The sequence below is a fragment of the Hemibagrus wyckioides genome, linkage group LG02 (genome assembly GCF_019097595.1).
Source record: "Hemibagrus wyckioides isolate EC202008001 linkage group LG02, SWU_Hwy_1.0, whole genome shotgun sequence".
NCBI classification, from domain to species: domain Eukaryota; kingdom Metazoa; phylum Chordata; class Actinopteri; order Siluriformes; family Bagridae; genus Hemibagrus; species Hemibagrus wyckioides.
This window is the reverse complement of record NC_080711.1, coordinates 10,352,454-10,365,595: the sequence shown is the minus strand read 5'-3', so window position 1 is coordinate 10,365,595 and position 13,142 is coordinate 10,352,454. Positions and strand designations below refer to the sequence as shown.

The following is a 13,142-nucleotide window of genomic DNA, read 5'->3' as shown; positions in this document are numbered from 1 at the left end:
ATATATTAGGCAGCAAGTGAACATTTTGTCCTCATTGTTGATGTGTTAGAAACAGGAAAAATGGACAAGCGTAAGGAGTTTGACAAGGGTTCAAATTGTGATGGCTAGACCACTGGATCAGAGCATCTCCAAATCTGCAGCTCTTGTGGGGTGTTCCCAGTCTGCAGTGGTCAGTATCTATCAAAAGTGGTCTGAGGAAGGAACCGGCGACAGGGTCATGGGCGGCCAAGGCTCATTGATGCACGTGGGGAGTGAAGGCTGGCCCCGTGTGATCCGATCCAACAGATGAGCTACTGTTGCTCAAATTGCTGAAGAAGTTAATGCTGGTTCTGATAGAAAGGTGTCAGAATACACAGTGCATGACGGGTCAGGGCTGTTTTGACAGCAAAAAGGGGACCAACACAATATTAAGCAGGTGGTCATAATGTTATGTCTGGTCGGTGTATAAACGGTGTTATCCAGATGAGGATGGCTTCCCTTTTGGGTCAAAGTTTCTTCTCCCTGAATTGAAGTGAACACTTACATGAAGACGTCTCTTACACATTATCCTGAGCATTACCCATAAGCTTAGATTTACACAATATGGCCACAGGTATGTGGACACCTGACCATCACACTCATTCTTGCTTTTATTTCATCTCATTTCAGATTTTGTCCTCCCTCCTATGCTGTTATAATAACCTCCACTCTTCTGAGAAGGCTTTCCTTTACATTTTGGAGCCTGGGTTTGAGGATTTGCTCATTCAGCCACAAGAGCATTAGTTTCACTTCAGTTCAAACTTGCTCAGTGCTGAGGTCAGAGATCTGTGCAGGTCACTTGGGTTTTTCCAGTCCAATCTTGGTGAAGCATATCTTCATGGACCTCACTTTAGCACTGATTTTGGCCCCTTAGATCCAATTAAGGGAATTTGCAATGCTACGACATTCAACACAGTTGTGTCCTTCTAAACTCTGTGGTAACATTTTGGGGAAGAACCACATATACGTAGGTGTTATGGTCAAATGTCAACAAACCTTTGGCCATAAAGTGCATCTAACACAACAGTGAATCATTACCAATGTGGCATCTTCAGTTGATATTGTAAAACATCTAAATATCTGGCTAGCTAGTCCTTCTCACTCAGCTAGCTAATATCCTGGTCCTGGCTTCCTAGTATACTATGGGCAGGTGGTGGCTTAGTGGTTAAGATGCTGGACTACTGATTGGAAGGTTGTGATTTCAAATGCCATGACCGCCACTGCTGCACCCTTCAGCAAGGCCCTTAACCCTCAACAGCTTACTTGTATAAAGGAGTTAAACACAACTTGCTGTGTAAAAGCGCATCAGTTGTAATCGTTTCTGCATGTCGGATGCGGAGCTCTAAAATGCCGACGTCTCCACGAGAATTGGCTAGCATTATTTGCAAATCATTATCACACCATTTGAATTTAAACCATAAGACTCCTGATAAATTGGACCAGACATGCTCATCTGTCTCCACTGTCTCCGACATTGCTGCAGCTGACTAAGCATTTGACAAGGTGTAAAGTTTCTGCAGGAAAACTAGTTTGTTTTTGAAATATAACAGGCTAACAGTCTTCCAAGGTCAAATGCATTATCTTCTTTTGTTTTATTCCTCTATTTAACCATGATCAGATATAGTGACGCTGAATATTACTTTAAGCAATATCATTTATCTCTTATCTATGATGGATAGAACTGATATCAGACTCGGTGCTTATACTGTATGTGCAATATATGTGCAATTTCTCCCATTACATCACTTCTGAACTGCAGACATTGTTTTTGATGTTTAAATAATGTGATTATTTTTCACTTGCTGGAATACATAAATATTTTAGACTATACGGTGGTGGTTAAGGCTCTGGGTTGTTGATTGGAAGATCTGGGTTTAAGCCCCAGCACTGCTGAGCTGCCACTGTTGGGCCCTTAAGCAAGGCCCTCAACACCTCCTGCTCCAGGGGCACTGCATCATGGGTGTCCCTGCACTCTGAACCCAACACTCCAAGGATAGGATATGTAAAGAAAGAATTTCATATATAGTATATGTGACAAATAAAGGCTACTTAAGTATAAAATCTCCCTCTGCGTCACTACATAATTTACAGTTAACTGTTATTTATTAATGTTTCATTGCTTCGAGCACATGATTAATCCTTCACAGTCTTTTGTCTGTGTTCAATTCTGACTTTAGCTGCTTTTTGTACAATAGAACTGTCTCGAGGAAAGAGTTTAGCACAGAAATTTCACGCACTCTATGCAATAAACTTGGAACTTATATGGTATTTATAAACACTCAAAGTAAAAGTAACATGCTCTAGACTCAAAACATTACTGTTGCCATGATTCACATGTTTACTGTACTGTCAGTGTTCCATTCTACTTCTGATAAAAGTGCACTCCATTTTGTCTTTTCTCAACAATTGTGTCTTTTTGTGCGTTTTTGCTGACGGGCGCATGTGGCCACATACAACATGATTCATCTTCCAAAAACATGAGTTCACAGAATATGTTTAGATCATGCATTTCTACCTGCCACGCGTTCGCATCCTGAGTGTGGTAGTCATGTAAGCAGCTTTATTTTCCTTCCTCCTCATTTTATAATGCTAAGTGACTCTTTTGCTAAATCTTTCAGAGCTGATGAGTGGGTGAGTGTGAGAACAATATGTGCCTACATTAGTCGCCAAGTAGCCTCATGGGACAGGAGGAGGACAGAGTGAGCCGCTTTGCTCTCGGCTGCTGTATGTGGGAATAGAGCGTGGCTCCGCCTCCCTGTCTCTCTATCAGTCACTCTTTCCCTGTCATTCTCTCTCTCTCTCTCTCTCTCTCTTTCTCTATCTATCCGTCACACCGTCACTCTCTCTCTCTCTGTCCTTCTCTCCCCCCGTCTCTCTCTCTCTCTCTATCTATCCGTCACTCTCTCTCTCTGTCCTTCTCTCCCCCGTCTCTCTCTCTCTCTCTCTCTAACATGCTCTTTCTTTCTCTCCCTCTGTCTCTTTCTCTCTGTCTCTCTCTACATCCGTCATTCTCTCTCTGTCCTTCTCTGTCTCTCTAACATGCTCTCTCTCTCTCTCCGTCACTCTCTCTCTATCCGTCATTCTCTCTCTCTCTCTGTCCTTCTCTCCCCTCTCTCTCTCTCTCTCTCTCTCTCTCTATATATATATATATATATATATATATATATATCTGTCCTTCTCTCTCTCTAACACACTCTCTCTCCCTCTCTCTCTCTCTCTCTCTCTGTAGGTGGCCGATGCCAAAAAAACACACAGCAAAAAATAAACCTCAAGTGAATTCAGGACATTTTGATCCTCTAACCAAAGTAAACAGTTCTTGATTTTATGTGTTTCTATATTTGCTCCTTCACACAACAGTATATACAGGAGTCCTCAGTGGCTCACTCAGACCTCTGGTTGCTATTTTCCTTTCCACTCTGTTCTGACTCATCTTCCAGCCTCTGAGTGGATCAATCAGTTTGTCCTCATCAACACAGGCTAAAAATAGGTAACGTGATTGGTGCTGCAAGAGGAGGGGGTTTTAAACAATAATGCAAACCTTTTTCTCCACATCATACACTGACTTCCTGGCTATATAAAGCTAACTGTGGTTCTAGACCATCCATTTAAAGTTTGTTTGTAGAGCTCTTTTAACTATTAAAAAAAAATCCAGAGGCAGAAGTGGAGAGGGTGACAAGAGGAAGAAACCTTGAGAAGAGCCAGACTCAGAAAGGAAGCCATGCTCTTCTAGGTGACAGTGAATAGTGGGAGTAAAACGATTTACTCTTCTATAGTTGTATAAGTGTTTCGAAAAGATGTTCAGTATAAACTTCATTGTTTGTACGATTACAACAGTAGATCTTAAATTGCAATTCAGAAATATTCCAGGTAGATGATCCACTGAAGCAAAGATGAGACTTGGGTACAAGATATTTTTGGGGAAGTGAAACCTTGGATGCAAACATAAGATGTAAATTGTGTTATTTTCTACATCACTTTGTTGATATGAAAATGTTTATTACAGTTACAGCAAATGTTGGATCATGTTCAAGTCTTACCTCAATTTTATAACCATTTAATTGCATTTGTGTTGATTTGTATGTATATATTGTTGTATTGTTGATTGTTGAATTTAGCCCTCGTTTTCTACCTCTACATTTGAGCGTACGTTTTCGAGCAAATAAAATGAGTGGAATTGCATGAGCATTACACAACATAGCCATACACAATATTTCTCAGCATAGAACTCGTAAAACTTTTAGTCGATCTGATGTAGAGAGCGTGAATAATTTTTATTTATTCTTGCTATCTACTGTTGTAATTGTAGAGACATTGAAGTTTATACTGAAAATTTTTTCAAAACACTAGACTATATAGTGTACAACTGTAGAAGTCTGAAATCATCTCTCTCTCTCTCTCTCTCTCTCTCTCTAACACACTCTTTCGGTCTCTCTGTGTCCCTCTGTCACTCTCTCCTTCTCTGTCCTTCTCTCTCTAACAAGCTCTTTCTCTCTCTCTCTCCCTCTATCTATCTTTCCCTCTTTGTCTCTGTCTCTCTCTGACCTTTTCTCTCTCTCTCTCTCTCTAACATGCCCCCTCCCTCCCTCCCTCCCTCCCTCCCTCCCTCTCTCTCTCTCTCTCTAACATGCCCCCCCCTCTCTCTCTCTCTCTCTCTCTCAGTAGACGTCAACAACACTTTACACACAGTCCCATTCTGCCATCTGCTGCTCACATCTGTACTGTACATCTCCAACATGTTCCCCAAGTCCCTGAATCAATTACAGGCATTTTAAATCATTTAAAACACTAATACACATTTTTATGTATATTACCATTTGGAGGAAATTTACTATTAAATAAAATGTTGGATGATGTGACACCAAAAGATAATCATTTTCTGAACTGCATTATTGCACTGATTGTTTATTTTAGAACTGGTTTTAATTTTACTATGACACAGATTTTTGTAAGGAATAACACACAGAAAGGCATGCGGTTGTAAGAAAAATACTCAATAACTGTGTGATTTATCCCGACATTCTACTGTGGGGAAGATTTATTTCTTTGAGGCCTTTGAGGTGTTCATTTATTTATTTATTTATGATGATGGCATATTAGATAATTATGTATATATGTTACGTATTATATATCTCACACCTCCGGGGTAGGGGGTTTGGGTCCCCCCTTTACTCTGTGTATGCATATGTTGTCTACTCATTGGCATTTCTAAATCGTCTGTAGTGTGTGTGTGTGTGTGTGTGTGTGTCATGTTATTTGTTGAAAACCTGTACAGGGTGTCCCGTCTTGTGCCCTGAGTCTCCTGGGATAGGCTCCAAGCTCCTTATAACTCTCTGTAGGATAATCTGCACAGAAGATTAAAAAAGATGGATGTTATGTATCCTAAAATCTTATATACAAAAAGAAAATACACACATGCGTACATGATAAATTCCACAGTAATAATATATACATTTCATATTCATCATTTTTATGTAAAATGCTGTGTTTCCTTTTACAGGAAAAATGGCACATTACACTGACACAATTCCTCCTTAAAACATCTAAAACTATAAAGATGTTTAACTGAGATATATTAAATTAAGCTAATATAAGCTATTATATTAAACTAAGGGGACAAGCCCAACCCCTGAAAAACAACACCTGAATTCAATAATTTGGAGGGGTGTCCCAAAACTTTTGGCAATATAGTGTACGTAAGCTTGTTTGTACATAATGGGTTTCTTTAACTAAAAAAAAAACGGGAACATGACGTAACCTAGAGGAGTGTCCCAAACCCTTATTTGTGTACTCGATCACTCGAGTATCGTAGTGCCCTAAAGTGCAGGCATGTAGGAGTAGAGTAGTGCTCATGGCGCCAATTGGGACAGAGCCAGTGTTGGATCGCTAAGTACGAAAAAGGCGTGGTTACCATTTATGGTTACACCCTCGGAGCAACGAATGAGCTAGTCAACGTAGCAAGTGTTAGCATAGCACAGCACAGGCTAACGTATCGGATTTGACAAGTGGGAGTTCACTTCACCGGACGCGGCTTCGTTGACGAACTCATGGCGAAAGTAAACGGCGGGGCGTCTGGCTGTAGGGCTATCGTAATGGCCGGTCAGTTTTTGTCAAAGCCAGCGCCACCGCTCGCTCAGCCCCAGCAGAACACCGGTCAGCGGAAACTCGCCAAAATTCAGCGGCGCATGCTGTCCGTCACCCGCGCTGTACAGGTTAACAAAACTCCAGTTCAGAACCAGCTAGACGCGGCCAGCTTCATTCCGCTCTCGGACCGTGGTGTGTGGTCAAAGCGCCAGCTGGTCTACCGGGACGTTAAAGCCTTTCTTAATGAAGTCGGTGGGGATCCGCGGGAAGCTCGCTACTGGCTGACGCAATTTCAGCGATCTCATGTGTGTAATGCGCCTGCTTTCGCCGTTCTGGAGGTAAGCGTTGTAACTCCACCTAGGTTTAGTTACTAACTGACGTTTTGTAGCTTTGTTTGACCACCAGATTTAGCAGTCCAGTGGTGTGTCCTTTCACCCAGCACTGTAACCAGCTGCTCGACCAGTTTGCCCAGTTCTGGGGTCTGGCACCTGGTTGCTCTTCAGGCCCAGACTTTTCAGCAGGGAACTAATATCTAGTCAGTGATAGACTTTTGCCAGTTTTATTTAAATGAAAGACATGATAGATGTGGACTGACAGATTGTGCACAACACACACACTAATCACTAATTGTGTATCGTATACAAGTGCACTTATATTGTAGGTATACCTAATAAAATGGCCAATGATATTTATACATAAGTCAGCACTATAGCAGGCTCAGATGATGATGATCACTAATAACTATCACTGTTTCTGCTAGTGATGGTAATAGTAGTCATATTTTAGGTAGTTAATAAGTGTTCTATTTCCTTTTCACCAACAGTTTCCTTACATTGTCAGCTGTAGCTGGACAAACTGCTGTTTCAGACAGCCACGTTAATGGGTTTTAGTGCTCTAAAGATTTGCAATCCTTTAATTTATAAATGAAATGTAAAAACATTGTCTACATGTTTTGAGTCAAGCATTAGCTGCATTTAATACTTTGCCTTTAGTTAAATTGATCTGTGTGTTCATCAGTATGTTTGTGGTTGTTTGGTCAAACATAACGTGATGAAGCAGGATGGATATTTGTAGATAGTGAGCTTTCTTCAGCCAGGATCTGTTTACACAATCTTTTAAACGTTGACAAGGTATGGACAGCAAAAACTGAAAAGCATTTCATCCGTTGTGTCCAGATCGACCCGTCCGTGTTTGAGAACAGCGAGATGGTGCAGAGCCTGGCGTTCGGCTTGTCCTTCCTGCAGCGCATGGACATGAAGACTGTGGTGGTAATGGGGCTTCCTCCTGAGCTGACGAAAGAGAACTCTGTACCAGATGGCCCTCTTTCCTCTGACTGCAGGACCTTACTTATTAAATATTGCCAAGCTCTTGCTGAGGCCTTACAGCACAGCTCGGCCAGTGTCATTCCTTTCTTTAGTGCAGAGTCAATGCTGCGACTTCAGGAGCCTCAACACAAAGGAAGGTTGGTCAGCACCCTCACCCAGACACCTAATAAACCATCCTAACAGACATGTCCATACACCCATATGAGCAAGCATGATTTTGAGGCTTACGTGGAAACGCATGGTGTCCCATAAGACTCTATACATTGGAGAAATGAAGACTTTTTTTTTTTTTTTTTAGCAAAAACTGTCACACTTTCCTTAGATAGTTGAGGAATGAGGATATAGGAGGCAGGCTTGGGACAAAATTTCCCCCCTTTTTCATTGCTCCTTTTTCAGCAATTTTATTTTGTACACATACACAGCTCTTTACTGTTCAGCTGTCTGTCACCATGCTCATCTTTTCCCCCTTAGCTTATCTACCACCTTTTCCCAGCTTCACACTCATTCACAAACCAGCACTATGCCACACCCCCACATTAGTCTTAATTTCCCATATGTATGGTGACTGTTGGGACACCCTGTAGTTGTTACATGTAGTTCTCTGTGTGTTAGTGGTGCTGCCTCCGTCGTGGTAGACACAACCCTGCTTCAGTGGAGTCTGGACTGCGGTGCCATTCCCCTGGTGTGCCCTGTGGGCTGTGATACAGCTGGCTGCTCCGCTCTCCTCGATTCAGTCGACGTCACCGTAGCCATCTCTCGAGCTCTTCAGCCCCTCAAAGTCATGTTCCTGAACAGCTGGGGTGGCCTCCGCAACCAGAACCTAAAGGTAAGTGTATTTGCGGTAGTGTGATCATCTCGCAGTCAACAACTCGGTCTGTTTCTGCTGTCATTTATTACTGAAACTGTGTGAGCTTTGTTTTATATTAACGCCAACTTTTAGAACTGGGTGCCCAGGACAAGCAGTTTTCTTTTCTGGGCTCTTAATCCTGGCTAGACGGTATATTGATTTCTACTGGGAAACATTCGCAATATATAGTCACCACATGGTTGAACTTGTAGAGAGAAAGAAAAAGAAAAATAATCCTTTTTACATGCGATGCAAAGAGGCAACACCAAATCATACCTGAAAAGACTGTCAAGGTTGCATGCACTATGTGTATGATGATGACACTACTCTTATTTGTTTTCCTTATTATGTATTAATGCACTTAATTAGTCAATAAAGTTTTCAGGCAACCAAAACAAGGGACTTGGTTTTTTTGCGGGGGGTAGATAATATTAGTCTTGTCTGATCTTGCACATATTTCCTTGTTCATTGTGAGGAGTTTCTTTTAGAAAAATGGAAATTTGATAGCTTCTGTAAGTTGATATGTTGTGTATGTGTGTGTGTGTGTGTGTTTCAGGTGCTGGGTACTGTGTCTCTGCCGAGTGACCTGCCGCTATTGTCCTCAGCTGAGTGGCTGTGTGTGCTGGAGCGCAGGCAGGTCAGCGCTATCGCTCACCTCCTCAACCAGCTTTCTCCTGAGAGCTCAGCAGTCATCACGTCAGCTAACACACTGCTCACCGAACTCTTCAGTCATAAAGGTGACGCACGCACATACACTATTTACATTCGCATTTTCTTAGGCAAATAACGTGTAGAGAGGTTTAAGGGAATGGTGCATTTTGAGGAGGTTGCGAGTTAAAGCAGAACAGCTAATAGGTCTATAACTTCTTTTAATACATTTAACTCCCTCAGGTATTTTACCTGATAATGAATTTAAATGAAAGTACACAATAAATGTGTTGGGCTGCGTTGTTACTGCGCTGGTTCAGACACATGGGCCATATGTTTGATATCACTAGCCTACTTCTTTAAATTTGCTTACTTATTCTAACCTTTTTGTCAATTACAGAATAAACTCTCATTATTTTGCTTATGTGCAGAAACTTACAGCTTTTGTATTTAACAACATTTTCACACACCATTGCAAAGACCCATTTTTAAAAGCATATTACAATTATTAGGAAATGAGGACTAATTTAGGCACCAGTTAGAAGTTTGATGCCACCGAAACTGCATGTTTTCACTTGTCGAACTCTGAAAACTTTGAAATACATTGTGAAGCTTAACACGTATTTCCTTTAACTATGCCAGAGTACAAACCTGTACCACTGGCACAATGGATCCTATTGTACCGAAGACTTCATGCTTTTTATTTATTTTTTTTATTTATTTATTTATTTATTTATTTATTTATTTATTTATTTATTTATTTTTAATAAATTGGTTCTTCAGTATTCATCAGTCACTGATGATTTCCATTAGAAGCAAACATTTGTCTTTTGTTCCACATTTACTGAGTATTTTATATTTATATAAATATAAACTTTATACTTTATATTGTATTGCATGTTTTACTTGGCTTTTTCAGTGGTATGATTGCACATTTGAAATCTTTTTACAGTTTTTCTTCACCTTAGGTGTGCCTTGTTCTTTGCTCATACTGTAAATGCCTATGTGTCATACCATATAATGTAAAGTTATGCTGAGTGAACTGTAACAGATATGCTGTAACTGAACTGGCTATTTTTAGCAAAGGGAAAGGTCAGCAACTCTCATAGCAGTGAGCTGGTTGACCTCCATCCTTTTTATTTTTTTAATGCATGACTTCACAGTGAAGCTACTTAATTCAGTTGCATTGTTGTACCCTTCTCTGCAAACACATGAAAATGTTGGTCTGGAATGCCAGTTGCTGGTATAAATGCATAGAAGTGCTGCTGAAATGGTTTGAGCTCATAGTAAATGTCGATTTATTTTTTTTTAGGTTCTGGCACCATGTTCAAAAATGGAGATCCCATTCAGAAGTATGTCATTTTCATATACTTTTCTATATAAATCTATAAAATCTTGAATAAAGCATTATTAATTGTGCAAAACCTGTTTAATTGGGTATTACTGAATCTAAGAACTTTGTTGAAAGCAGTCCTCAGGGATCCTTAGATTGAAAGGAGAGTATAGCTATGCTGTTTTCAGGTCTGTCCAAAGATGTGTCTTGACTGTGTCACATTGTAGAGATGGAAATGGTTGCTGGTTTCTGTCACTTTTGGATTTATCAGATCATAGAATCCTGTTTCTCTTGGCTTGAGACTCCATTAGGGGCTAAGTGAGCCTGACCCAAGAGAACACTCGATATTTTATGACATGATTGTCTCTTTCTATCAGGTACAGCAGCCTTGAGGGCATAGACATGGACCGTCTCTTAGCTCTGATTAACAAATCTTTTGGGAAAACACTAAAGGAAGACTACATCAGCTCAATCAAGGACAGACTTCATTCCATCTATCTGTCAGAAGGGTAACCACCTTTACTTGCATCCTTAGACTTTTATTCATATGTTCTGTACAGTTGAGTACAGCAATGTTTTGAGCTTTTAGTCAGTTTAAAGACTTTATGTAGATGAATTTTCTGTGTGTAGTACTGTGTTATGACCTGCTTCCTGCTCCTCAGATACAGCGCAGCAGCCATCATCACCTCTGAGCCAGTCAACGGTGGGACTCTGTATCTGGATAAGTTTGTAGTGAGTGACAGTAAACAGGGCCAAGGCACCAGTCAGATCCTCTGGGAGTGTATTCGCCAAGATCTGGGCAAGCTCTTTTGGAGATCCCGTGCAAACAATCGTATCAATCCTTGGTGAGACCACACACACACACACACACAGTTTATATCTAGGTAGTGTGTATTTCTTGTTTTTCTGCTTATTTCTGTGTTAATCTGCACAAACATTTCCCAGTTTAGCTATCCATCCTCTCATTCTCTTCATCAAATTTCATTCCTCAGGTACTTCAAGCACTGTGATGGCAGCTTCGTCAACGGCCGCTGGATCGTGTTCTGGTTCGGCCTGTCTGATATACGCGAATCATATGAACTGGTTGAATATGCCAAGCAGCTCCCAGATTCATTCTCCCAAAACTCAGAGAGTGATGCATCTATCCATCAGGCACCCGCTGGGTCTTAAACACTTTTGCATTTCACACCCTACAAAAAATCTTGGGGTTTGTGAGGTGGCTTCCTACATGTATTTGCTAGTTTTTATACTGATTTGGTTTTAGATCGAGTTCTAGCAGTTCTGCTGTGTAACAGCAGGCATCCAGGACTTTATAAAGGATGTTCAGCTGGAAGTACAAAGCATTAATATTCCCCATTATAAATGTTTACAGTATAAGTTCTAGCATATGGTGTCAGTTGTATACTGTGGAATTATCGCACTTATTCTGCCTAATTCATAGCTATTTCTTAGGTATGACTCATTTAATTCAGTCAGCACTGCTACAATGTCTGATAATCTAGGCTTGTCAGTAATGTAAATCTCAGAATATAAAGCGGTATTGTAAAATAATACGGTTATAATTATGGGTATGGAAATTTACTGGTTTTGTTTACATTCCAGTAATTCCTGTATTGTGTGTTACATGAAGCTACATTTTTTTTCTCACAATTGTCTTAAGTTTCAGTTGCTTTATTTTTATTGTGTGAATTTTCACGAGAAGATAATCTAGGACTATTTGCAAGAACATTTGCAAATAGTCCTAGTACTGCCTTGCCTTGGTGAGCTGGTTTTCTAATATATTGTTTTCTGCATTTGATGGTCACAGGGAAGGTTTTGGGGCAAGTGTTGTGGAGTTTAAATTTCAATAAAAACATCTTGAGGTTTCATTTGAATTCTTTGAAATGAAAATTGGAAAGTTGCTTAAAGGTTGTGTGTTTTTGCTTTATATGTTTAAAGCTTTATGAGCAACTTAAGAAATCCGTGTGAGTGACTTTCTGGTGAAATGGATGTGACTAGATCTGCGATGTTTATAAATGATACAGCTTGAACTCCAATGAGGCATTTCTCAATTTGTCTATTACAGAAATATATACTGTTATTGGTCCATTTGATTCTATCTATCTATCTATCTATCTATCTATCTATCTATCTATCTATCTATCTATCTATCTATCTAGATAGATATATATATATAGATAGATATATATATATATAGAGAGAGAGAGAGAGAGAGAGAGAGAGAGAGAGAGAGAGAGATAGATAGATAGATAGATAGATAGATAGATATAGATGCAATCTCCAGATTTGAACCCTATTGAAAACCTCTGGAATGTCATCAAGAGGAAGATGGATGGTCACAAACCATCAAGCAAAGCTGAGCTGTTTGCTTTTTTGCAAAAAGAGTGGTATAAAGTTCCCCAACAGCAATGTGAAAAAGCATGGAGCCAAAACGCATGCAAATCGGGGTTATTCCACCAAATACTGTTATTTAGCCAAAGGATTAACACAATTTGTTTACAAATTATTTCCATTTTTGAATTATTTGCATTATTTTGAATTTAGAGGAAATATTGTCAGCAGTTCACAAAAAATGAAGCAAAACTGTTCATCTCACCAATACATGCACCTGTAAGAAAAAAAAACTAATATATTAATAATTAACATATTAAAAAATAAATGGATTACTTTGCAGTGGTCTCTTATTTATTTATTTTTTTCAGAGCTGTATATATATATAGCTACTTCAGATTGAAATGATAAGTATTATATTATATATTATCTAGTATTATATATTATCTTTTCAGAAATGGGTCTTATTTTTTAATGCACAGTCTGTCTATAGTTTACAAAATAATATGCAAAAAAGCTAGAAATTCCTCATGGTTGAGAAAGCTCAGAGGAGAATGGC

General features: G+C 39.7%; 1 protein-coding gene and 1 long non-coding RNA gene across 2 annotated transcripts; one reads left to right on the top strand and one right to left on the bottom strand.

The window, feature by feature from the left end:
- Positions 1-5,282: 5,282 nt before the first annotated feature.
- Positions 5,283-6,067, bottom strand: LOC131343142 (uncharacterized). The gene is made up of 2 exons (XR_009203108.1): positions 5,927-6,067; positions 5,283-5,360 (listed from the first exon to the last, which is right to left on the bottom strand). It is a non-coding gene; the product is annotated as an uncharacterized LOC131343142 (long non-coding RNA).
- On the top strand, positions 5,927-12,918 carry nags (N-acetylglutamate synthase). Its single transcript, XM_058374573.1, has 8 exons — positions 5,927-6,437; positions 7,275-7,561; positions 8,037-8,250; positions 8,828-9,008; positions 10,232-10,271; positions 10,630-10,761; positions 10,915-11,097; positions 11,245-12,918. The coding sequence occupies exons 1-8, from the start codon at positions 6,063-6,065 to the stop codon at positions 11,420-11,422; spliced, it is 1,590 nt and encodes a 529-aa protein (XP_058230556.1). The 5' UTR covers positions 5,927-6,062; the 3' UTR covers positions 11,423-12,918.
- Positions 12,919-13,142: the final 224 nt, after the last annotated feature.